Genomic DNA, 27,602 nt, shown 5'->3' with positions numbered 1-27,602 from the left:
GAACTGTTGAAGATGTTGGCATCTCTAAACAGTGCACAATTATACTTCAACAGAATTTTGCTTTAAGCCCTCAGTTGTGTAATGTAATAAACTTTAATTTTGAGGATCGTGGATACAGCAGGAAGCCTTACATCCCCAGAAGGTTAATTCGGGATGCTGATACAGAAAGGCAGTCATACTTGCTTGAGGCTGTGGGATTAGGGTTGGTCTAGAGCTGCTATGGGTCTAGGAGAGGAAGGCAGGAAGATCAGGATGTTTGATGACTACACGATGTTCCCCTCATTCCAGCCACCCACCACCCATACATGGTACCTCAGCAGACAGAGGCCCCTTTAGGCAGTAAAGATTTTACATTATGAGGGGCCCAAAGTCATATAAATCCAATCTCCTTTCTAAAACAGACTCCCTGGAATGACTTTAACACACTGAACAACATATATATATTTTTTTCTCCCTGAATTGGAGTCTCACCCTGTCACTCCAGGCTGGAGTGCAGTGGTACGCTGACGGCCACCACAGCCTCGACCTGCTAGGCTCAGGCAATCCTTCTGTCTCAGCCTTCCAAGTAGCTGGAACTACAGGCACATGCCACCATGCCCAGCTAACTTTTTGATTTACTGTAGAGATGAGGTCTCACCAAGTTGCCCAGGCTGGTCTCGAACCTGTGAGCTCAGGCAATCCTCTCACCTCGGCCTCCCAAAGTGCTGGAATTATAGGCTTGAGCCACCATACTCAGCCTAGGGAACAATCTTATCCATGGTTTTTACCACACTTTTCAGGGAATTGACAGTCCCTCACCCCTACTCTGCTGTAATTTATTGGCAGGGATGAAAACACATGCCAGTGCAGAGGAAGCAACAAGGAGGGGCTTCCACGCTGCCTGAGATTCATAATCAGGATCAGGACATCAAATAACACTGAGAAGCATTTCCTTGGTGCCGGGAGATGTTCAAAAAGCTTTCTATATGGGAATTCATTTCATCCTCCTAATTATCTGTGAAGCAGGTACTATAATTAGTCATTTTACAGAGGAGGAGACGGAAGTCAAAAGTGGTTCAGCAACTTGCTCAAGGTCACACAGCTGTAAGTAGGAAAGCTTGGATTTGCACCCAGAGAGGGCTATGCCACTTGGAGAGGTTCAACGGAGCAGATCCCGAAGGGCGAGCAGGAGTTTCCCAGTGAACAAAATCCTGCAGGCCAAAGGAACGGTCAGTGCAGTGTCGGGGGAGACAGCATGGCACCCCCCAGGCCACTGGGACCTGCAGGGCAAAGGCAAAAGAGCAGCAGGAAGCAGTGGGCAAGATGACAGGAGAAATGTCCCACCGGCGTGTGCTGTATTGGGGGTGAACTGGGTTTGGTCATTCACAGGTTTTAGCACCCCAGCCCCACTACAACAACACTTATTATACATACAGTCTTTGCTTCTGCCCACTTCCAATCAGACCTGCCACCACTAGAACGCTCCTACATGGAAATTCTGGAGCAGGCTTTTCTACGGAGCCATGCTAAATAAAAAGTGGGGACTTTATTTAGCAGACTGTTAGGAGCCAATGCCAACATCCAAGCTGAAAAGCAACCAATTCACACCGATAGTTGGCCATCTTTGTGCATCTGCCCTTGTTGACTGCCTCCACCTGGATTCCATCCCCTCTTTCTCACTCACCCTAGTCCCCAACTCCCTACTCCCCCACACGCAATTTATTCTCTGTAAAGATTATCTTAATTTACATGTATGATGTCAGGTTGTTTCTTATAAGACGGCTACTACTGATTTGGAAGAAAACAATAATACCAGACTGTCAGCTCCTTGAAGAGAGCCACCTGGTATACAGGGCTTATTAGTGAATGCCCCCAGCACTGGACACAAAGCCTGGCGCTCAGATAATCTCTGAATGACCTATGGGGGCCATTAGTAAGATCTGTTATGGAGCTGATAATACTTTGCAGAAGATTTTAATGTAAGCAAATGCACCCACACAGAAAGAACTTCGCAAAGAAAAATGGAGTAACAATATTCTCCACTTCCAATCTCCACATTTTATAACAGCTTTATTGAGATATAATCCACATACCCATTTAAAGTATCCAATTCAATGTGGTTTAGTGTATTCACAGGGATGGACAACAAACACCACAATCTAATTTTAGGACATTTCCTCACCCTCAAAAGAAAACCATGCCCATTAGCAGTCACTCCCTATATTCTCCTCTCTCCAGCACCTACCAACCACTAATCTCTCTGTCTCTACAGATTTGCCTATTCAGGACATTGCCCATAAGTGGAATCATATAATGACTTTGTGTCCTTTGTGTCAAGTTCTTTCATGCAGTATATAATGTTAACACAGTTCATTCATGCGGTAGCATGTGTCAGTACTATAACCCTTTATACTGCCAAATAATATTCCATTGCATGGATACACCACAGTTTATTTATCCACTCATCAACTGATGGACACTTAGATTGATTCAACTTTTTGGCTGTTATAAATACTGCTGCTATGGACATTTCTAGATAAATCTGTGCAGGGATGTCCTCAACTCTCTTGGGTATGTATGTAGGAGTGGAACTGCTGGGTCAAATGGTAACTCTATGTTTAACATTTTGAGCAACTTCCAAATGGTTTTCCAAAATGGTTGCACCATTTTACAGTCCCACCAGCAATGTGTGAGGGTTACAACTTTTCTACATCCTCAACAATACTTGTTATTGTCTTTCTTTTTTTATTTCAGCCTTTTTAGTGGGCAGATCTCACGTGGTTTTGATTTGCACTTTCCTAATGATTAATGATGTTGAGCATCTCTTTTATGTACTTACTGACCATTTGTATATCTTCTTTGGAGAAATGTCTATTCAAATCTTTGACTCATTTTTAAATTGGACAATCTGTCTTTACATTGCAGGGCTGTAAGAGTTCTTTATAGATTCTGAGTACAAGTCCCTTTTCAGATACATGATTTGCAAAAAATGTTCTCCTATTCTGAGTAGTCTTTTCATTCCAATCTATTATTACAGTCATCTACAGCCTTCAGACTTAGGAGCAAAATACCTTTACACCAAACCTAATTCTCATTCTTACCTCTTTTTTTTTATAAGGTACGTGTATTTGATTACAGATGCTCTTCAAAAAGCCATTATCTTTCCATCCTGTTTCTTGATAAGCCAGCCTACACTGAGGACCCAGCCACTGCTAAACACCTACCATCTACACCTGGGTAGCAAACGCTTGGGCCTACATCATAAATTAACAGTGATGTTCACCACAGACATTCTGGCACTTCAGAAATTCAATCCATCTTCCCAGAGCTTTATTTTAGTGGTTTTACAAAATAAATACATCATACCATTCACAGGTTGCAAAACCTACATGTGTTTCACCAACCTATTTTCTTTAAAGCCGTGCTGACAAGGATTGTTAAAACTGCTCCCATGCTAGAATGCTCCTAAATTGTTTCAGCCTTGACACAAGGTCAATGGCAATTAAACTAATGAAGAAATAAAGCAAAACTGAAACGTTTTAATTTGGAGTCTACTAGACTATGTTAACTTTGTGCAAATTAAATGGATGAATGGTTTGCAACCACTGACATTTATATTTCACAATTAGTTCTGCAGGCCCCTTATTCTCTCTGTGCCATTAACCTTTAGCGGGTAGCTGTTTGTCAATCTCACTTCAATCATGCTTTCTAGGGATTACAGAATCAGCAATTCCGCAGTTCTTATGGCACAAACTCTGACGAATCAGAGAGACAGATGTGAGCTCATGTAACCGAGAGGCTTCCATCTGCTGAACTGAAAACTAAAGCTTGGAAAGCCTCTTGCATTTTCTTCCTTACACTCATTTGAGCTGTTCCAGCTTGGGATGACCCATTTACTTAAACACTTGGTATTTCAGCAAATATCTTAAATAGCTAAAGTATCAACCCTTTTTGCCAGAGGTAGATAGTTATTGGAAGAGTCTCACACTAGACCTATTATGGATCCCAATAGAGACTGAAAGCACAGAGAACATACATATACAAATCCTAGTTTCCCCATTAACCCACACATAATCAAGTCCCCTCACTAAGGCAATAGATCATCTGTGGGGATACTGTCAAGGCTCTGTCGACTTGCTGGGAAGGTCCTATGGAATAGTAGCAGCAAAAGATCTTATTTTCAGAAGAGTTACAATTGTATATATTAAAGAGATTACATGTCTCCTCTATCTATGCGAGGAACTGGTTCCATGACTCCCATGTATACCCAAATACGCACGCACTAGAGTCCCACAGTTCACCCTGCAGAACCCACATACACAGAGAGCTTGCCCCACTTATATTTGAGCTTCACATCCCAAGATATTTTCAATCCATGTACAGTTGGAAAAAAATATGTGCATAGGTGGACCTGTGCAGTCCAATCATGCTGCAAGGAGCAATTGCATATTTTTTAATTTCAGGATCTTCTGTAAGTTGCTAATGCTGAATATTTCTATGACTATCCAGGTGGAACTGTCCCCATGTGACAAATGTATTCCTGAAATTTTAGGAATAAATTAACTTTTGGTTAAGTCTGATCATATTTTTCATGCTCTTCTGGGCTCCTACATAAGGCCAAAGTGGTTCTCAGTTTACTTTCACCAATTTATGGAAATTTTCCTTATTCTCATCCAGCAGCCTCTCTTCGCTGGGTAATACAACAAAGCTTTTCAAAGTGGGGTTCCTGGATCACCTATGTCAGTCACCTGAGAGACTTACTTAAAATGCATATTCCTGGGCCCGACTCCAGTCCTAATAAAAAGTTGTTCAGGGACTTCAAAAATCTGTAACTTTAGCATGCCTCTAGGAAGTTCTATGCATACTAGTGTGTATCTTCTCTTGTGCCTCTTCCACGTTCACAACTGATAGACACTATCATCAGCCAATACTGCATCGACTATTTCTAGGGGATGTTTCGGCAACGATGTGGGAGGAGAACTGATGCCGTTGAGTACGCTCATGAATCCTCTCAGGTAACTCCTGATGAACTGAGTTCCAGAGAGCAATATTTAAGCCATCCTGGTAACCTCCTGCCAACACCAATATGTGAAATAGCTAAAGACCACCCTTAGGAAGCTTGTTTTCAAACAATGGTATATATCTCTAATTTTTAAAAATGTTAACCTCTTTAGTGATCAGGACCTTAGTTAAGTGACACCCCCCCCACCCACAGGTGCCTCAATTTCCCCATATGGAAAATGGCTGTACCATTTCCAGTCTTGTATTTCCTATAAGGCACACACTGCCATATACTTCCTATGTCTTTTGCATAACAAAAATACTCATTCCCCAAAAGCTCTGAATTGGGCCCACAAGACAGAGTCCAAGACTACCAATTTATAAATTTCTCAAAGTCTAGACAAATGGGAGGGGAGAGGAAGGAAACAAAGAGAAACTTTAACTGCAGAAACTCCTCTCAACTTGCTGGGACAGAACACTGCCAGTATTCTCCCAGCTAGCTCCAAGTGATTAAATGAAAACAACCACAAAGTCGCCATGATCACTCTGAGATGCTACAGCAGGTAAACTGAAGGCTGGAGTAACAACAGTCCAGCACAACCAGGAGAAGGGAGAGATCAACACACTCTTTAGTGGAGCTGCTTTTTATAAAATGAAATTCCATTTCCACTTACAAATATTTACAAAACAAGAAATAAAATAATGAACATGTCCAGAAAGAATCGTATGTTAACTTCTAAAGGCTTCTCTCCCAAAATTCGATAGGGCCAGAGGCTTTTTCTTTTGTCCTAGATTGCTTTTCAAATGCTGCATCATGACAGAATGGATCACTCATGATAACTAGATGTTACTTACCATTTGGGTCAGATAATTCATCTATGACAGCCTGTTTCTTTTAAATCCTGTGAGTAGGCCTCCTAAGTAGTATCCCTAGCATTTGGCAGTCCATTTTATCTGACTCTATGACAACTGAGAGCAAAACTATAGGACATGGAGTTTATAATCTACTATGGTTCAGGTTGAATGACAATGGGTTTGAAGTCTTTGAAAGTACAGTTTGAAAATGCTAAACTGTATCTACATCTCTCTCTCTCTCTCTCTCTCTCTCTCTATATATATATATATATCTCCATCTGAAATTAGAGATCACTAGACAGAAAAATATCACTCAGATATTAAAAATAAACTATGCAAGGGTTGGGACCATGACATTTTGCTGAGGTTCAAGTACAAATAAGCAAACAAAATGGCATGGTACTCTTGCTTTTTAGTAGCTGAAGAGAACAGGCACTGTTGTCTGCATAACTGCTCAACCCAACCCTTCATATAAAACATTTTTGGGGGGCCGGGCTCGATGGCTCAGCCTGTAATCCCAGCACTTTGGGAGGCCGAGGTGAGTGGATTGCCTGAACCCGCGGGTGCAAGACCCGCCTGGGCAACTTGGCGAGACCTCATCTCTACAATAAATAAAAAACTCAGCCAGGCATGGTAGTGCACGCCTGTAGTTCCAGCGACTTGGAAGGCTGAGGCGGAAGGATCACCAGAGCCCAGCAGGCTGAGGCTGCGGTGGCCGGCAGCGGCCACTGCACTCCAGTCTGGGCGACAGAGTGAGACTCCAACTCAAAAAAAAAACAACAACATTTTTTTGGATAAATAAAAGGTGTATAGCCATACAAAGAACTACTATTCAGCAATAAAAATGAACAAAATAACAAAAGACTTTATGTTGTACGATTCCATTTACATGAAATGTTCAGAATAAGCAGATCTAGAGAGACAGAAAGTAGATTCGTGGTTGCCAGGGACTGGGAGGTACAGGGAATGGAGAGGGAATGCTGTCAGATGCAGGGTGTCTTTTGGAAGCAATGAAAATGATATTTCCCTATACTTACATTTTGGTGATGGTTGTATAACTTTGCAAATACGCTAAAAACCTCTGAATTGTACTTTAAATTAATAAGTTGCATGGTATGTGAATTTTATCTCAGCAAAGCTGTTAAAAATACTAATTTTTTGGCCAGATGCGGTGGCTCAAGCCTGTAATCCCAGCACTTTGGGAGGCCAAAGTGAGAGGATTGCCTGAGCCCATGGGTTCGAGAACAGCCTGGGCAACTTCGCACGATCTCGTCTCTACAATAAATTTAAAAACTAGCTGGGCAAGGTAGCACGCGCCTGTAGTTCCAGCTACTTGGAAAGCTGAGGTGAAAGGATCGCCTGAGCCCAGCCAGTCGATGCTGGGGTGGCGGTGAACGTGCCACTGCACTCCGACCTGGGCGATGGAGTAAGACTCTACCTCCAAAACAAACTTGGTGAGACCTCATCTCTACAATAAATCAGAAAAAAAAAAAATCAGCCGGGCATGGTAGCACGCGCCTGTAGTTCCAGCTACTCGGAAGGCTGAGGCAGAAGGATCACCGGAGCCCAGCAGGTAGAGGCTGCGGTGACCGGGAGCGGTCACTGCACTCCAATCTGGACAACAAAGTAAGACTCCAACTAGAAAAAAACAAACAAAAAAAACCCCTAATTGTTAACAAAAGCACTACCATCTTTTAAAAGCTACAGTAAAAACAGAACTAACATTGGGAAGAGTAAGCATAGTAGGCTCTTTATTTTTCCAGAATTCTCCACAAGCCTGGGGTCCTGTGAGAATCAGTCAAGCAACTGTCACAGCTGTAAGGGTAACCAAATATGGAAGGTGAATCAAATATGGGGGGGGGGAGAGACTTCTTCTGAATCCAAAGAAATAAAGTGTGTAAAAAAACCAAAAATACACACCTGTGCACATGAACACATGACACAAAGCCAAAACAAAAGGAGTGCTTGTGTGGGTAGATACCAATGTCACTGTTTCTCCAAGTGTCTCTCGTTCTCTTCTTGTTACTTCAAAGAAAAGCCCTGGGAAGGTCAGGAACTAGAAGTTTTTTGTTTGTTTATGACAGGTAAGATCTGGAACAACTGAGGATTTCATAACCCTTAAAGTCAAAAATAAATATTTGAAAGTGCCATGAATATTCCTTGAACTGTGCTCTAAACACCGTTGTGGTAGTTATGAGCTATGGTTATCCCTACCTCTTCAATAGGAGCGGGGCATTCACTCCACAAAAAACCACTTATAGATAAAATATTAATAGGTAGCTTTCACATCCTTCATGAAACAAAGTAAACAGGTTGCTAGAACTTCACTAACAGCCAAGTGCTCTGTGCAACATAAACAGGTGTGCAAAGCTAAACAGAATAAAGTCAAAGCCAAAGAGAGACTCCAGCCTGGGTGACAGAGTAAGACTCTGATTCCAGAAAAACAGAGGAAAGAAAAACAGCCAGTAATAGAGATATTCTCCCCCCCACCCCACCCCCACCCCTGCCGCCCAAAAAAAGGTTAAAGTCCAATTCCTGCCAACAAAATATCTCAGGTCAAGTTTCATAAAGGTAAACTGGCTACACCCTAAAAGATGTATAGAATTCATGCCACTGGAAAAGAGCAAGAAGGATATTCCAAACAGTGGGAAAAACTGAAGGAACCTAAGGAGAGAACAGCAGGCAAACCAGAAGATAAATCAAACTGGAGCTAAGAGACCTTAATCCTTGAGCTTTATTTTAACAGGTCACTGGTTGGATGAATCACTACCAAGTTAGAAATAAAGCAAAGAAACACTATGCTAAAGGAAAGTATTCCCAAAAAAAGAGTCCTCTGCCACGTTGGTGTTTTTTCACATCCCTCAATCTGGTTGCCTGCTGGTTTCCATGGCTTAGCTTTATCCATGTGGAAAAACAACTCCTCCTTTGACAATACCAAAATCACTACCTCTGCTCTGAAATGAGGCAAGAAATATACATATTCCAGCCTGCAAGTTTGTCAAAAAGTGAGGAATGAGTCTTTTTTGACATAGTACCAATTGGCGCCATAATAGGTATTCTAGTAAGTAATGAATTATAAGCTAATCATGAGCAACGCCTTAATACTGCCCATAAATCCCCAGTAGGGCAGAAACGTAAAAGGCTGGCAATATCAAGTATTGGTAAAGATGAAGAGTTCCCGGAACCCTTATACACTGCAGGTGGCAAAGTAAGATGGTGCAACCACTTTGGAAAACAGTTGTGTAATTTCTTAAAAGTTAAACATACTCAATAACCCAGCAATTCCACTCATAAGTATTTATACAAAAGAAATAAGTGCGTATGTCCACAAAAAACTTGCTTTAAAATGTTCAGAAGTCATACAACAAAGTGAATGTATTTCATGCCACTGAACAGTACACCTAAAAATAGTTAAAATTATACATTTTATGTTATATATATTTTACCATAATAAAAAATGTTCAGGGGCCGGGCTTGGTGGCTCAGCCTGTAATCCCACACTTTGGGAGGCCGAGGTGAGTGAACTGCCTGAGCCCAAGGGTTCGAGACACACCTGGGCAACTTGGCAAGACCTCATCTCTACAATAAATCAAAAATTAGCTGGGCGTGGTAGCGCGCACCTTTAGTTCCAGTTACTTGGAAGGCTTAAGCGGAAGGATCGCCAGAGCCCAGCAGGTCGAGGCTGCAGTGGCCAGGAGCAGCCACTGCACTCCAATATGAGTGAAAGAGTGAGACTCCAACTCAAAAAAAAAAAAAAAAATGTTCAGAACTCTATTCATAGTTGAAAACTGGAAACAATTTAAATGTCCATCAACCTTAAAACAAATACACAAATTGTGATATACTCATAACACAATACAAAAGAACAAAATACAACATAAATACATCTCAAAAATACATGGAGCACAAGAAATTGGATATAAATGACTATTTGCATGAAATGCAAGAGCAGGCAAGACTGATCTGTGACTACAGAAGTCAAAATAGTGGTTATCTTCTGGGGATATATTAACTGGCAAGGAAGCACGAGGAAGCTTTCTGGGGTGATGGAAATGTTCTTTATCTTGATCTGGGAGGTCAGCCCTAATCAAAAAGAATAAGCTGTTAAAAATACAGAAAAGTGGAGGCCACAGTTTAGTTACCCCAAGATTAACTATGCACAATGATAACTTAAGTCATTATGATTTTCCCCAGCGCTAACCCTAAACAAAACACAAATGTGAGCTTTGTGTCCTTATCAGCATGATTCAATGAAATCAAGCCAATCAGCTAAAGATAAATCTGCTTAAACAGCTGTTTGCCTTAAATATATATATGACAACCCGGGCTCAGTGGCTCAGTCTGTAATCCCGCGCCTTTGGGAGGCTGAAGTGAGTGGACTGCCTGAGCTCGCGGCTTCGAGACCCGCCTGGGCAACTTGGCGAGACCTCATCTCCACAATAAATCAAAAATTAGCTGGGCGTGGTTACACTAGCGCACGCCGCTAGTTCCAGCTACTTGGAAGGCTGAGGCAGAAGGATCGCTGGAGCCCAGCAGGTCGAGGCTGCAGTGGCTGGGAGCGGCCACTGCACTCCAGTCTAGGCAACAGAGTGAGACTCCATCTCCAAAAAAAAAAAAAAAAAAAAAAAAAAAAAAAAAAAAATATATATATATATATATATATATATATATATATATATGACAGTCATTATGAAAAAGGTCAAAATCATTCCTCCTTTATGTTTGATAAACTGTGCTGTAAACTGCTATAAAATTGAGAATGCATGTCATTTTGGGTTTTGAGGTCTCCCAGGTCATGAATTCTCCCTCTGTATGCATAATAAACTTAAAATCCTAACCTGATCTATTTTTGACAAACCATAGGGGAAGAAACTCATGAAGCCATACCCTTAGGATTTCTCCATAATTAATTATGCTGCAATAAAAACAAAAGAAAGGAAGTGAAAAGAAAACTGAGGGGACAGAAAACTCCAGTCTATTATCCCAGTTAAGCCCAAGGTTTGCATTTTATCTGGCCCTCACCAAACACTGTTATCACACAGTTATCATAGTCAGAAATTCTCCCTGGGGTATTGCAGTATCTATCCTATTCAGGGCAATATCTGTTAAGGTCTGAACAGAGTTGTTTAAGAAGAATGTACAACTAATGCATCAATTTCTTGAGCATTTTTTAATTCACTGAATTTTCAAATTCTATTTATTCCTATTAAGACCCAAATGAACCATGTAATCTTTTTTTTTAGTTACTTGTACGTCAATAAATTCTAGTTCCCAATATAGTAAATAGATGAGATGGATTAAGGCAGTCTCACTCTCTGGCCATAGTTAATAGACCAAGTAAAAGATCCATACTTCTAAGAATCTAAAGAAATTTTCTAAAAGATTCCTTAATATACTTTTAAATCCTTCACAAGACCATGGGGGGAATAAATAATCCACTCAAATTTAAGTTCTGAAGTTTAAAAATAAAAGCAATTACTTGCCAAGTGTGGATATAACTATTCTAAACAGTAAACAAGCTAATAGACATCAACTGGTAATAGGAACACTTTTCATAATCTGTAATTATCTTCTTTATTTACTGCTCCTCACCTGTCTCCCCAGCTAGAAGCTAAGCTCCATAAAGTCACGAACCTTACTGTGTCTATTTTGTTATCAGCTATATGCCCAATAAACAAACAGTACCTGGCACATCATGGGTATTAAATATTTTCCCATAAGCAATCAGTTCACTTAATAGATACTACAAAGTAAATTCACTAGAAAGCAAGATAAGCAAGAAAGAGTAGTTATTCCCAACCAACCAGCCCACTTCAAATGTTTTTCTACAGAAACTGAGCCCTAAGGAAGTTTTTCTTTCTTTCTTCCTCTCTTGTTTATATCCCTCCCTTTTCCAGTTATCTTTACTTCCTCTAAGAACAACATTCCAAGAACTAAGAAACTCACACTTGTATCACCAACTGAGTATCCTTGGACTAATCACACAATTTCAATGTTTCTTTATCATTAATGAAAAGACACTGCAGTAGATTCATTCCTAAGCAGACACCACTGTGCTTGGTATCTAAGAATGAGGAGAAGAAAGCAATATCCTAGCCCTCCCAGAAATTAGAATAAGACAGATGAGTATAAAATATAGTGAGAAGAATTCTGTGGCAGAAGTATGAAATGGCATGTCATGGAAAGACAAACACCTAATCCCCCCAAGAAGGTAGGGGCAAGGAGGGCCACTTTCTGGAAGAAGCCCCTGCCCTTAAGGGACTAACAGGAGCCACAAGCGGGGGAGGATTGCGCAATTTCAGATAGAGGAAATGGCTCACTCAAAGGAAGCAGATTGACAAAATCTGGACTACAGGGTCTTGTGAGGGAACCACAGAAGATAAGGCTCAAGAGGTAAATGGGAACTGATACTCCCCATTTTAGATGAAGGTACTACTATATTACAGATGGAAGCCTAGCACAGGATGAGATCGGAAGCAGTGGTCAGAGATTATTTTAGTAATCTAAAATAAAAAGAAAAGTTAATGGAGAATTAATGAAGAGATGCGTTTCTAGGACTTAACTTATTCTATCCTTTGCTCTTAAGTGGTGACCACTTTCACTCAAAGTTTCATTTATTCTCTATCCCAAATCAAAATCTCCAGCAGTGGCCTTCCTCTGAGCTCTACAACATGTCCAACTTTCTCACATTTATCTCTTCTTTGAAACCTCAAAGATTCTTCAAACTCAACATGTCTGAAGTTAAACCAATGATCTCATTCCAGAACCCATCCAGTCCTCTACCTGTGCTTCCTGTCTCTGCAGATGGCAGCACCACCCATCTACCACCCGTCGAGCTAGAAACCCAGGAAGCACCCTCAATATCTTCCATCTTCTCCCTCATCCTCTGTTCTAATCCATCACCAAGCCCTTTCAGTCTTCTCTCTAAATATCTCATAGATCTACCCATTCCTCTTCTCTGTGACCACCCCAACATAGGTTCCCACCATCTCTTGCCTAAGCTAATAAAACAAATTCACATCCACTCCTATTTCTGTCATTTTTTATTCCCTTCCAGTGTGTTCTCAGACCGCAATGCTAGTTTTTGTGGGGTTTTTTTTTTTTAAATACTTATCAACCTTATTCACCTGCCCCTATTGATGACTTCGCTCACCATCTGCTCACCAGCACCTTGTTCCCAATGAAGTGGGAACTCAGTAAGTATTTGAGCCAAGGGAGGCAAGAATGTTAAGAATTTGGAAGGAGTCAGCACCACATGGTATAGAGATCAACTAAGGTAAGGATTGAAAAAAGAGTCTACTGAACTTGCCTTAGTGATCCTGTCCAGAACAATTTCAATGGGGCTGTGGCAGCAGAAACCATATGACAGCAGATTGAGGAGGGAATGGGCAGAAAAGAAGGAGGGATGAGTTGGCCTTCTTACAGTAACTTGGCTGACAAGGATAAAATAGCCTAATAGCTGGAAGGGACCACAAAATTTAGGGGAGGATTCATTTAGTTTTAAATTTGGGAGAGTCTTATGTATGAGGGCATAATGAGGAGAATGAACCAGGAGAGGAAGAAGGAAAAATCAGAGAAGAAACAGATCACTAACAATTTCTTGAGGCCAGAAGGGTTGGCACCTGTGAACACCAACAGGGGCATTAAGGAAATAAGGGTGGAGATGGATTCAGAAGAATACGCAGGTGAGAATGCAAGCAGATGTAGCGGTTCTTTTATCTTCTTAAAAGATGTATGAAGATTCTTGCAGCTATGTAAGAAGATGCTCTCCCACTCTCTCTCTCATTAGACAAAATACAGAACCAAGAGCAATGCTTGATGTCCACTGTGATGTCCACTTCATTTCCCTCGTCCTCATCCCCTACCAACATCAGCTTTTATCTGTATAAAGCCTCTAATCACAGGAGGGGGGGGAAGGTTCCCATCCTGGTCTTCAGAAGCTGTTGGTAATTGCTCCAATTTTGCATTCAGAATTGTGCTAGAAAAACTTGCACAGGTTTTATACTGAGAATGACTGCTATTTTCCATCCCTTTTACCCTCTACTCAATAGAACTTAAAACCTGGCACAGCTGCTATTCCTGAAAAAGCACCCCAGATCATTCTCGTGGGTGATTTTAAGCATTAGCAAGAAGGTCATAACTTTTCAGCAGGAAAATAAAACAAGAGTTCTTTGTGGGGTCAGCCAGCAGTTTATCAGTTGCTCATCAGAAAAACAATAGTTGCAAAGGACACGCATAGTAAGAATCTAAAAAAAAAAAAAAAAATGGGTAAAAGAGAAAACTGCTGACTTTAAAATAAAATTTTAAATTAATTCCTTGACAGTATGATAGTGCTGCCACATAACAGAAGATGTGTTTATTTTCAAGGAGGAAAAAAAGTCCAGAAACGTGCACTCATCACTCAACTGTTATCAAGGAAGAAGTATTCTGACCAGCTGGATATGGGTAGTGTAAACAACTTCACTAAATTGCTTGGCAGAGCACATCTGCATCAAACCATTCAAGTCTGGAATTCACTCTATTAAAATCAAATCATTAGCCAAGAAGAATTAACAGGCAGCTATTTTCATGTAAAACAGATATAAAATAAAAATCAAGAGTAATACATATGGGTAATTCTTTTTCATTCATAATTTTAGATGGTGTATAATACAGACTATTGTTTTAGATATTTGCTGCTCTCTATAACAGTCATCTCTACACAATGTAGAGCATTGTTTTAATACTGGAGCAATTTAAGCTTTTTCTGTGTATCCAAAAGTCCCTGGATTAACATCCAAAGAAACCTGGCACTGCAACAAAGTTGACTTGTAACAAGTCTCAGCCTTTAAGCAAATTGCTTATTAATGCAGAACGAAAGTTGCTGTTCAGACCCTAATTAAGCTGTGGATCTCCAGAAGTGTCTCCCACTTTGCACTCTCTAAAACTGTGCAGAGTTTTTCTAACTCTTAATTTTCCATTACAGCATGGATGGTGGGAAGGGTTCAACAGGTGGTGAAGAATCTGAACAAAATACTAAATGGAAAAAAGGTTCAGCTCAAAGCATCACCAATTCTGCTTAATAAACAGAGAGCCACAGGTGAATGAGGCTAGGACATCAAATATTTCACAGCTAAGAATCCCAACACAAAAAAAGCTGGCTTTACATGGAAGAGATAGACATTTTCTTTCCTCTAATATATCTACATATATATTTGTTGTTGTTGTTTTGAGTCGGTCCACACTTTCCACCCAGGTTGGAGTGTGGTGGCATGACCACAGATCACCACAGCCTGGAATTCCTGGGCTCAGGCAATCGATCTTTCTGCCTCAGCCTCCTAAGTAGATGGGACTACAGTCATGTGCCAACATGCCCAGCTAATTTTTTTATTTTATTGTAGAGACATGGTCTCATCAAGTTACCCAGGCTGGTCTTGAACTCCCGGGCGCAAGAGATTCTCCCACCTAGACCTTCCAAAGTGCGGGCACTACAAGCAAGAGCCACTGAGCACAGCATTTCTACTACTTTAAAAGACCTCATTAAACCACACACATACACAAAAGAAGACATACGAGATAATTCCAATTATATAGGGCTCAAATAAACAGGCAAAATGAACCTAACTTGTTTAGAATATACACACAGGTAGCAAAGGCATTAAAAAAAAAAAAAAGAAAAGAAAGCAAATTACAATTGTAATGCCCTCTGGGACTGGGAGGGATTTGATCAAAAGAGACAAAACTTGAAAAAGGAGATTTACTATTTCTTGACCAGGCTATATTTACAAGATTGTTCATTTCTTTTTAACCTTAAACTACACTTATGTTTTATGTACTTTTCTGTATGTGTCGTACATTTCATAATTTAAAATGAGAGCGAGAGAGAGACAGACCCCTAAAACACTCCTTAGCAGAATGTAGGCATTTCATAAATGTTTAACTCAAAGGACACTGGGTAACAAAAGGGCAGTACTGAATTTTCTCTGATCACTTACTAAATATATTTCAGTTTGTTATGTTTGCAGACTTCTTTGCAAACAAAAGGGTGAAATGTTAAGAGTTTGGAAAGACTATAAATAGCAACAAATAAAAGTGGACTTTAAGAATAGGTTTTCTATTTTATTTAGGGTAAGTAAACATTCTTTCAACTAGTCATGATTCACATTGATAGGAATAAAACAAATTCTATATACAATGCCCTGAAATTGAAATACTCTACAGCATTCTTTAAAAAAAAAAAATGCAGAAAAGGCAAGATAGCAAAGCCAACTGACAAAAATAATTCCTTAGAACTTAGCAGACCATGTTACATTCAGGAAGGCAAAGGTGGGGAGAGGGTCAGGAGAGGGGAGAGAACAAATGAAGAAAGTTAAATCATTTTCAGACCCTGCTTTAAAAAAAAAAAAAGCAGTCATGGGAGGGGAGGGGCCTATTCTGTACAAACCTATGTTGCTGAGACAGGCTAAAAAAAAAAACAGTTATGATTAACTACATATGCAACACATAAATACCACTAAATATAAACTGTCACTGAATAAATGCGAGGAACTTAGAGATGACACAGAGATCACCAGAAACAGTCCCTGGTTAGACTGTTTTTATATATGTGTACACGCAGAAGTGCTAAATCTGGATCTTATTTCTTCTTAACAAAATCTAGTTTTCTGCAACATCCTTACAGTCAAACAGAACTAAACTATACTGAGAGGTTTGGAATCTCCTCATGTGCAAGGAGAATTTCTTTCTATCTTTACAGCATGTTTTAAAACTCTCCACAGCAACAAATTCAAACACCCTAGGAATATAAGGCAAAGCAGACAATAGGGAAGGGAAAGAGGAAGGAAGACAAATATGCCTTCCAAAATGAGCCAAGTGCAGGCTCCAAGAGATAAACAGCCAAGTAAAATAATCCTTCGGGAAGAAGGCTGAAAAACGGGTGGGGAGCTGGAAGGAAGAAGAGTATAATCACACCTTCCCTTCACAAACTGTAATTAGGAGAAACACAAACTGGCCAGGTCTCTCTCGAAAGAGCTCTTAGGCTCACCTGGGCATGTTTTATTAGTCAAGCTCTTCTCTGTTCCTTTTCTTCTCTCTTTCCTTCGCTCTCCCTCCCTCCCCGGGGGACTCCTTACTCCCACCCTTACTCCCTACCCTTTCATACAAGTAAAAAGCTGAAGTAAAATGAATTTCCACAGCAAAACAGTTACAGATGTTCTACCTCGGAAAACATCCCAGATCAAGAGCCTGTCCCTTGATATGCAGGGCCGGGGACTAGAGGCTGGTACAAAAAGGCCCTACTCTGTGGCCTTTTCACCTGAATAGTACCCAAAGCTCCTAAGTTACCTGTGAGGTCTCTGAGCTCATTAGACAAAGAACAATGAAATCAGGACTCCATTAAACTGCTGGTGGTGAGACTGGCGGAAGAAAACAAAAGATCCCAGGGTCTCACTCAACACAGCAACTCTGGTGTGTGCATTTTCCCTTCAATTCCAGAAAATTAATTTAAATGTAATCTGTGATAAAACAAGTTCTAACACAATGATCGGATCTAAAACCTGAGGAACTCAGAATACTCTTAAGCTTTGAGAGGATCACAATACACAATTCATTCTTACTTTCTCCCAATAAACCATACTTTTAAATTAAAAGGAGAGAACTTCTACCAAATTATACACTAATGGCTCCTAACCTATAATTAAAGTATCACTAACAGCAGCATAAAGCTACAGTCAACCATGAGCACATTTATTAGTACCTAAGTTTTCAGCACCAAGTAATTACGTAAATATAACTGTCAGCCATCTTGAGGAAAGCCAATGGCCTAACCTGGCCCCAGCTCCCTTGGGGACTCACTGTCTATGGACTGGCATTTACACAGGACTGCCTCCTCTGCACAGTCAGAAAAACGAAAGAAAACCTAAGTGTCAGAGGAGCAGGGAGAACACGTTCCAACGAGGTTGCTCCCCCACCCCAGAGGCATCGTTCCAACTCTTTCCTGCATATCACAACAGCCTCAGAACTTGGACCAGCAACTGGTTGCAGAGCAATGAGAAGTGGAAGCAAGGCTTCACTCTGCACTGTAATCCAGGATGTCCTCCCTGTGCTGGGGCCTGGGCCACTCAGAGCACAGCCTCTAACATCAATGGGCTAATAGAGGAGATGAGACATGAAATAACTTTGGAGAGGCAGTATGGTACAGAAATATCACAGTCTAGTCAAAAGCACTGGGTTCTAACCTTGATTTAATCCAGTCACAACTTTCTAAATCAGCTGAATAAACTTTCTGAATAAACCTAATTTTACCTCTCTGGGCCTCAGTTTCCTCGGCAAAAACTTGACAAAAGTATTAAATGATGTTTCAGGCTCCGTAAAGTACTGCAATAATTAGATAATTAGGGAATACAAGGCAGTGTATAATTAAGTGCTAAATTATACAGTAGCAACTACAACTGCCATTGGAGAGATTGCATTAGTTTTTAGTTGTTTTTTTTTTTTGAGTCAGCCTTTATTCTAATGACTTCCTGAGAGTCTAACCAGACACTGTGCTAGAACTTGGAGAAGCAGAGATCACCAAGACAGAATGCCCTGCCTTCATAAGGCTTTCATCCTTCTAGGAGCTCAGAAGTGGGGGGGAGGGGAAGAGGGCTGGAGTTGGCCTGGGATGTTTTCATGGAGACAGAGGCAAAACTGGGTTTCACGTGGGTATAATTTGAGCATTCAGTGGGGTGATGAAGGGTGAAGTGGTTAACTGTTAAGTATGGTAGTAATAAACCATGAGGCTTTTGAACAGACACATTAACACAAGCACAGTTCTGCTAATTTGCTCATCATTAGTGAAGGTAATTAGTTTTCAGACGTTAGCCAGACTTGGGTTCTTCGGTTCTTTTTCCCATCTTCCTCTCCTAACCCAACCACCCCCCACTCCAAGTTTACTGTTTGTGGTTAATTTTTTCCTTCATTCTCTTTTCGGTTATGCTCACAGACAACTATGGTGAAAGGCAGGTGCCAGGGAGCAGGAGTCGATATCTAAACAAGTTAGAGTTGATTTTAAAGTAAGATTTCAGGAAGAGTTTGTATGCTACAAGGCAACTGGTTAAAAAGATCTGCTTGTGGATCAAGAACTAGACAAGATGAAGAAAGATGGTGCAGAGGCAGAGTCTATTTTGGGTAGTAGAGCTGCGTCTAATACAACTAAGGAACGTGGTATAACTAAAGAGATGATGAGAATAAATGACCAACCTCATTTTACTCTGTAAAACAAAAATGTCAGAAAATTCATTTGTCCCTTCTTAAGAGATATGAAGCTTGGCTGTGCCCTAAATGAAATCAAATGTTGTCTACCAACTGTACATTCCATTTCCCAAATAACTTCCCTGGAATGCTGGGGAGCCGGTACGTTTGAAATGAATATTCTCAGTGTTGAATTTTAAAGAACCATAACCGTTCCAACTTTTATTACCAAAAAAATCCCACATATGATTTATGCCCATCTTCAAAACACCCTTTGGAGTTCGGAACAGATGTGTGCAGTGTTTACACTGAGATAACCACTAGGACATAAACAACTCACTATAAACACCACTCAAATTTTGCTGTGCTTCTCTTCATTTCCTGTGTATTTATTTTAGTGCTAAAATAATGTTAACTTTCATAATAAGGAAAATAGGAACAGATGTTTAAACTAAACAGACTTTAGCCTATTATCCCATATATCTACTCAAGTTTCAAAATCAAGGTTTCTTTTTCCTAAATATCAAGAAAGAACTACCCTCATGTACATGGCATGCGACATAATAAGAAATCACCTGGACAAACGTTCCATAAGCTGGTCCTCACCACCACCAATCACAGACATGAAAAATTAATTAATTTCCTAACAATCCTTATTTTCCTCTCATAGGCTGGGCATTATGTTTGTTTTGTTTTTTAAATATCATATTAGGGGCAGGGCCAGTGGTTCACGCCTGTAATCTCAGTACTTTGGGAGGTCAAGGCAGGAGGATTGCTTGAGCCCAGGAGTTCAACACCAGTCTCATGTCTACAAAAAACAGAGTAGCCAGGCGTGGTGGCACGCCTATAGTCCCACCTACTTAGGAGGCTGAGGAGAGAGGATCGCCTAAACCCAGAAGTACAAAGCTGTGATGAGCCCTGGCAACAGAGCGAGACCCAGACTCAAAAAAAAAAAATATATATATATATATATAGATATATATATATATAAAAAACTTGTTGACAAAGACTATACAACAGAAATTGCCTTCAAAGTTTTTATTTCTTGTTCACTCAAAAAAGTTAAAAAAAAAAAAAAGAGGAACCACAATATATTAATTTCATAGAAAACAAGCCCAGTCACTCCCTGCTTATCCCTTTCTAAATAAGTCTGCCTTTTAAGTGAGCTTAGAAGATGATATCTGACAGAGAAGATTCAAAGAAAGCAATTTACCAACATTCTCATAACTGGAACTTGTAGTAAAACAAACAACACTCAAAAAAAAAAAACCTTTTAAAAACCTTTCAATACAACACAATCCATAGAACTCAATAAAAAAAACAACCTGAATAAGATTTTTTTCCTTGAAGGGGGTAACTGATCAGGAAACTAACCTGAAATTTTTACATGAAAAATACCAGTGAATCGCCCTACCAAGTTTTACAACTATCCTCTTCTTTTTCAGGAGAAAATGTTTCAATTTACTATAGGAGAAAAAGAAATAACAGAAACTACTCCTACTGAACCATAAAGGAGAAGTCCCCCTCATTCGGACTTGGCTACAGCGAAAAATACTCTTCCTGCCTTGCCGAATTCCCCTAGAGATGCCCCTCGGCCACTCAAACCCAGGCCATTACCGCTTTTTCAAATCGCACGTAGATAATGGTCCAGTGGATGAAGAAATCGCTGTTTTCTCCTACTACTGCCAGAGGCCGCGTGAACTGTTATGAGACGGTGGGGAAACACCTCACGGGGAGTGGGAAGCAACAAACAAGAAGGATTCGGAGCGGGTTTCTTTCTTTTTCTTTGTGCTAAGGCCTGGCGTGCGGGTCGGCGTGTTGTGTCATCACCCCCACAAGGGACCGGAGTGTGAAGGGAACATCCCTCAGTGTCAGAACCCTCTCCGCGCTGGACAGGAAGTGGGAAGTCAGACAAAGAGCCAGTCTGTGCTCTGTGACACGGGTGCCCTTCCAGCCCCCCACGCTCCGAAGCAAAATTCCTCATTGTGTGAGACAATCACGCCCCAAACCGAACGCTCACTGTAACTTTTTGTTCCCCCTCGACACGAGAATCCAGAGCGCTGCCGAAACACGACCTGAACGCCGGGGAGGGTGGTATCTTTCAGAGAAGTATCGTAGCCCTTCCCCCACCACACACACACACACACACACACACACACACACACCCCCGACATGTTTAACTTTTACTTGGGTCTCAGAAGTTCTTCCCTCAAGGAAAAGACCTAGGGGGATACAGAAGACACGACATTTTCCAGAGTCAGAAATGTCAGGAGTTAGTACCGTGCAAGCAGAAAGCAAACTTTCACAGCTCTTAGTCCACCGCCTCCGGGTCCGGCCCTCTCCACTGTAACCCCGAGGCTCAGAGACGAGCAAACTCCGTGCTGAAAACCGTCCGCCGCGAACACCTGGCCTTTCCCAGCACCCTGCGGTCCCGAGAAAGCGGACGGAAGGCTCAGCAGGCGACCAGAACACGCTTCGAAAGCAAAAGCGCAGCCCCGGCCCGAACGGACCCCTACCTTCGTAGCACAGAATGCCGATGTTGTTGTTCATCTTGTCCAAGTACTGGTAGTTCAACAGGTCCATCTTCATAAATAGCATTTATCGGGCTAGCAAAGAAAACCAGCTCTTTGCCTTCGCCCCAAAAGAGGAGGTTTCAAAATATCAAGTGTTGCTGAGTAGCTCCTGGCTCTTCTCTTCGACTTCCCAAAGACGGAGGCCCGGCCTCCGACGATCAAAACAAAGTATGTAAAAGTTAAAAAAAAAAAAAAAGGCGCGCGCACACACAACCACACTCCGACAAAACCCGTCAAGGGCTTCTTGGTAGACGGTATACGTGCTGTATCCTCAGTGGAGCGTTAAGAAAAGCGTTTCGAAGGCCTTACGAGTCGTTCTTGGAGATGAAGCGGGGGTAATAAAGAAAAGCACGCCGCGCACTTCCTAGGACAAAGCCCCGCTCGCCGCCCTCACAGCCCGCTGCAAGTTGACTGCGCTGACATGCTGGCTACGCTCGGTGTGACTCCTATGCAGCCAGCTTCCTCTTCCCGCAGGAGGGGCGCCGAGCATGCTCACTGCGCCCGGGCGCCGCGGGGGTCAGCGAGGGCTGCGGCGCCAGAGCAGCCTCCAGACCCACCCGGGTTTGCAAGAAGGAGCCGCGGGAGCGGGGGCGCCTCCTCGGCGGGGCCTTGGCGGGGCGGCTCTGGGCAGGAAGCGGCCCGGCCGGCCGCCGCAAAACCGTCGGAGGAAAAGGAAAACCCGGGGAGTTTCTTTTTCAGGAGCTGAGCGCCAAGTAAAAAATCCATCATGGAAGCAAACCTCCACGGAATGTAACTTTTGTGTCACTTCACCGTGGGGCTTCGGGAACCCCACGTGTTTTGCTGAAACAATATACGTGTGGTTTCTTTCTTTGTTCGTTTCTTCTTAAGATTGTTTTAGGAAGCCCGCGGACGCTTTGGCTGTATATTTAAATTTTTGATGTTAATGTTACATACAGCCTCTTTCATGATTCCCGTAACTCAGGTGGAAGGGTGAGAACGGTATCACCTTTTACAGCAGAGGAAACCGAGGTTCAGATGGATCGAATGACGGCCCCACATGTTCAAAACTCGATGGTAGAACTACTTTTAGAATGTCGTGTCCCCCCCCACCTAAGTATTGTAACTTTCTTTAAAAACAAGGAGGGAAGAAAGGAGGGGAGAGATGGTTAAGCAAATAAGACTAATATATCCAGAATTGAAATTATAGAGGAAGGGGACAAAATGATTTATTTTGCACACATGACAGCTGTCCCACCTAGAAGCTAGTGGCATGCCACTGTGTTACTCCTTATTGGAAGGACTGGGGGCATAAACTTGGCATCTCCAATGCCTAGCAAAGTCAAGGAGGTGCCTAGAACCTGTTTGCTGACTAGATGAATCACTGTTCAGAGCTCTCAGCACATGAAGAGCAAGCACATCAGCAAAATAGAAAAAAAAATAGTTCTAAAATATTTGAATAAGTATTCCAAAATATCTGTATTCTTTAATATACTCTAAAATCACATTTGAATAAATAATTTCAAGGAATTGTATATTTAAAATCCAGCAGTAGTTATATTTGAGATAATAGGCATGTTCATGTCAAGTTGTTCTAATAAGACTTTTTTGGAGATTCCTATGACACCCAAATACTGGTGCCACTACTGCTGCAATAGTGAAATTGGGTGACAGGTGAAGTAAGCAATAGAAGAATCAAGATTTCACAAGTTTTCATTTATAAGGGTATTTATTAATGCTATATCACATATTCTAGATACTGAATAAGCTAAGGGAAAGAAATGTATACCATCAATTGTAATAGAAATACGTAATGGTATTTGGTGGGGAGGATTGGAAGAAAATTATTATAGCATCCAGTATATGCAAGATTATTGTACTTAAACTTCATATCAGGCTTCAGGTTTAAATTCAACTGATAGTTCTGGAGGACTATTCCTGTGCTATGTTCTTTACATAAATTCTCTATCAGAAAACTTGATGCATCATTAGCCTACCCCAAGTGGGAGACAGTTGGCTGCAGATCAGATTCGGGGGGTGGAGGAGGGTTAAAAATCCTGATGTTAAGGCTGCATCCTCCAAACTAATTTGAGGGGTGAGACCCAGCATCAGTAGCTTCTAAAGAGTCCCAGCTGATTCTAATATGCTGCCAAGGTTGAAAAACATTGCTTTCATCTGGAAAGGAAAAAACCTGCCGTAAGGTACTTCATTTTATTCACTTATTTTGACAAGTTTTTTTAAATTGTGACTTAAGCACAAGATTCAAACAATACAGCTGTAAGAATATGAGTCAACTATTTAGTGACTTCCCTTGAATAACTCAGCATCACCTACAAAAGCGGTTCTTGGACTCTCCTGTGCATGAACACCGTCCCACAGGTCTACCTTGTCTTTTGACTAAAATGATCTGTCACAAAATTCCCAGCCCCTAGCCACGTCCTCCCCACTGATCCAGGAGGCTGGCATGGTGCTACTCAGGTGTGGTCCACAGAGGAGTTCCAGAACCTGCTATTACTTATCCCCAAGAGACAGACACAGAAACAGAGAACAAGTGTTTAGAAACTTTTATAGCAATATGACAGGCAATTTTAGGTCTCAAATCTTAATAATTAAAAAAAATGAGGGTTGTATTTTTCATATTTCTAGTTATTGAGTCGCACTGCATTTTACAAAGCATCAGTCTGCAACAGTCTGAAAAAAATAAAACAAAAGCCTGGCTTCCACAGAGAGACCCCGTGCTCCAGGGGGGCTAGCTAAGACAGCCCAGCTCTAGGCAGCATAGGGAACACCCTCTGGGATCAGCTCTAGGCCTTTTGACTGCAGCTCCTGGAAACTTTCACCTTCCATTTCAAGTACACTGAACTACCTGCAGTTACTCTACGAATCACATGATTTCACTTCTCAGTTACATGACCTCTCTTCGTGAGAGACTTTCCCAGCTGTCTACTCAGTAAACATCCCTTCTTCCTCAAGACTCAGCATAAGGCCTGTCTTGTTCTGTGATACCTCCCTGGGACCTTGTCCTCCCATCTCCTCATGCCCTACTCTGAGCTAGTCTTTTAAGGGTTAAGTATCACTTATCCAAAATACTTGAAGCCAGAAATGTTTAGGATTTCACACTTTATTGGATTTTGGAACATCTGGATTATACTTCTGGTTGAGCATCTTTCATCTGAAATCCAAAATGCTCCAGTGATCATTTCCTTTGCGCATCATATTGGCGTATTTTGGATTTCAGATTTTCAGATGAGAGATGCTCAACTTGTACCACACACATGCTTCATTTCTAACCAAATCTCCGCTTTCAGAGCAAGGACTACTCGCTCTCCAGCTCTTCGAGGTCAGTCTGGCAGAAGCCTAGCACATGGTAAGCTACCAGTCAATACTTGTTGAATAAAATCATTACGACTAAAACATCTGAAAGGCAGATTCTTCATCTCCCCTGTTCCCACTTTCAGCACACACTGGATTACCTAACTTGATCTTATTAAATGCCTGTTAATATCTCTAGAAGACCACAGTTCCTCATCTTTTAAGAAACACCATCTCGAGCTGAGCTCGGTGACTCAGCCTGTAATTCCGCACCTTTGGGAGGCTGAGGTGAGTGGACTGCCGGAGCCCATGGGTTCGAGACCCGTCTGGGCAGCGAGACCTCATCTCTACAATAAATCAAAAAATCAGCCGGGCGTGGTAGCGCGCACCCGTAGTTCCAACTACTTGGAAGGCTGAGGTGGAAGGATCACTGGAGCCCAGCAGGTCGAGGCTGCGGTGGCTGGGAGCGGCCACTGCACTCCAGTCTGGGCGACAGAGACTCCAACTCAAAAAAAAGAAACGCCATCTAGGGCAACCCCCTTGGGTTCCCTCCAGCTCTGGGAGCTTCTCTATCCTCTCAATGAATCCTGATTTAAAAAAAAAAAAAAAGAAGAAAAAAGAAAAGAAAGAAACACCATCTAGATTCTGATTGCACTTCAGCGTATAATCAATCTATCCATTAAAAAACCCAAATACTGGAAAAGATCACTTCTCAAATGCATTCATAGGCTAATATATACAAAATTAAAGTACCAACAGGATAATTTTTAAGGGAAATTGGAAAGATAGTTCTGAATTTTATCCACGCACACACAAAAAACCTAGATAGAGAAAGCTAGGGTGTTTTTGTTTTAAGAATGAAGAAATTTGATCTATCAAATATTTCAAACAAAGCAAAGAACATTTTTGAGGAAGTTACCGAGTAGAGAATAGGTGGGACTAAGCAGACACTGTGATATACAGAAATCAGAAATCCAGGCCAGCAGGGAAGAAGCAAATCACAAAACAAACATTGGGAAAAAAGGTTATATGGAAAAGAACCCAATAGCACCTCCCCTTACATTGGATACCAAAATAAGCGCCCATGCATTACAGGTGATTTAAATACTTTAAGTTTTTTACTATAAAAACTTATAAAACTATAAGGATATGTTCAGACTATCTGATTGGTGAAAGGAAATATTTGCTACGCCAGAAACAAAATTTTTAATAAAGACAGAAGTCACCGAGTAAAATACTGAAGAATTTGACTGAATATACAAAGTGTATGCTTTTGTACATCTAAAAACACCAAAACCAAGTAGAGTCACAAAACAGAAGGATATATTCATAACATATACCATGGTGAATGAAGGATAAATGTTCTGATATATAAAGAATTTTTAGGAATAGAAAGACAAGCCGGGTTCAGTGACTCAAGTCTGTAATCCCAGCACTTTGGGAGGCCGAGGTAAGGGGATTACCTGAGCCCACCAGGTCGAGAACGGCCTGGGCAACTTGGCGAGACCTCATCTCTACAATAAATCAAAAAATTAGCCAGGAGTGGTAGCGCGTGCCTATGGTTCCGGCTACTTGGAATGCTGAGGCAGAAGCATCGCCTAAGCCCAGTCAGTTGACACTGGGGTGGCTGTGAGTATGCCACTGCACTCCAGCCTAGGTGACAGAGTGATAATCCAACTCAAAAAAAAGGAAAATAGAAAGACAAAGAAAAAAAGCAGAAAAACCCCTTGATCTGAATAAATATTTTCAAATGAGTAAAGAATACAAGAAAGAAACAAATGACCAACACAATTTTGAAAAACCATTCAACCTTATTAATAATCAAAGAAATATAAATTTTAAGAAATTAAGTGATTTTCCATCTGTCAATTGAACAAAAAGAAAAAGACTTTTCAATCTTACTTATTCCTGATGAAGCACGATACCACTGGAATTTTTGTTCACTACTAGTGCAGTAAAAACAGATAATGCCTTTCTAAAGAGCAATCTGGCACATACATAGACCTATTTGTAATAGGGAAAATGTTCATGTCCTTGTCCTTGCAAAAAAAAAATCTGTATTGAGAAAAATAATAAGATTTCATCAGAGTTACATAAAGATGCTGATCATACTGCTATTTATAATAATGAGAAAACTTGAAAACAAAGTTTAAAAATAAGAGAATGCATTAAAACTGTGGTACAGGCTGGGCACAGTACTTCATGCCTGTATTCCCAGCACTTTGGGAGGGCCAAAGTGGGAAGATCATTTGAGGCCAGGAGTTCAAGACCAGCCTGGGCAACATAGCAAGACTTTGTCTCTACAACAAAATTTTTTTAATTAGCTGGGAGTTGGTGGCATACACCTATAGTTCTAGTTACTTGGGAGGTTGAGGTTAGATGATCACTTGAGCTCAGGAGCTCAAGGTTACAGTGAGCTATGATTGTACCACTGTACTCCAGGGAGGGTGACAGAGAAAGACCCTTTCTCTGAGAGGAAATAAAAAAGACATTGTGGTATATCAGTGACAGAATATTATGCAGCCATTACAATGCCTTCAAAAATATACAATGACATGAGGAAATGCCATGTCATATACTGCATAATAGTAATACACTTGTTAACTAAAACAAGTAAATAAGAATGGGATACAAAACTAATATACATTATTCACCAACTTCAATTATATATTTATGAATATACCACACATATGTAGGAAAAATGTTCACACATAT

The 27,602-nt window shown here is 41.1% G+C and overlaps 1 protein-coding gene across 2 annotated transcripts in view; it reads right to left on the bottom strand.

Annotated features, from left to right (window-relative positions):
* The window catches only part of VGLL4 (vestigial like family member 4), a 183,580-nt gene that overhangs the window by 64,745 nt on the left and 91,233 nt on the right, over positions 1 to 27,602 (bottom strand). The window contains exon 1 of one of the 2 annotated variants that reach the window (XM_008062212.1): positions 21,561 to 22,116. The exons of the other annotated variant lie outside the window; for it this stretch is intronic. Coding sequence (XP_008060403.1) covers positions 21,561 to 21,642 — 82 coding nt within the window. The 5' untranslated portion in view covers positions 21,643 to 22,116. Of the gene's footprint in view, positions 1 to 21,560; positions 22,117 to 27,602 lie in introns of those variants that run through there. 2 annotated transcript variants of the gene reach the window in all.

Source organism: Carlito syrichta, unplaced genomic scaffold (assembly GCF_000164805.1).
Source record: "Carlito syrichta isolate Samal-C Ts95f unplaced genomic scaffold, Tarsius_syrichta-2.0.1 Scaffold305672, whole genome shotgun sequence".
Classification (NCBI taxonomy): domain Eukaryota; kingdom Metazoa; phylum Chordata; class Mammalia; order Primates; family Tarsiidae; genus Carlito; species Carlito syrichta.
The sequence above is the reverse complement of the archived record's forward strand: the minus strand, read 5'-3'. Positions and strand labels throughout refer to the sequence as shown.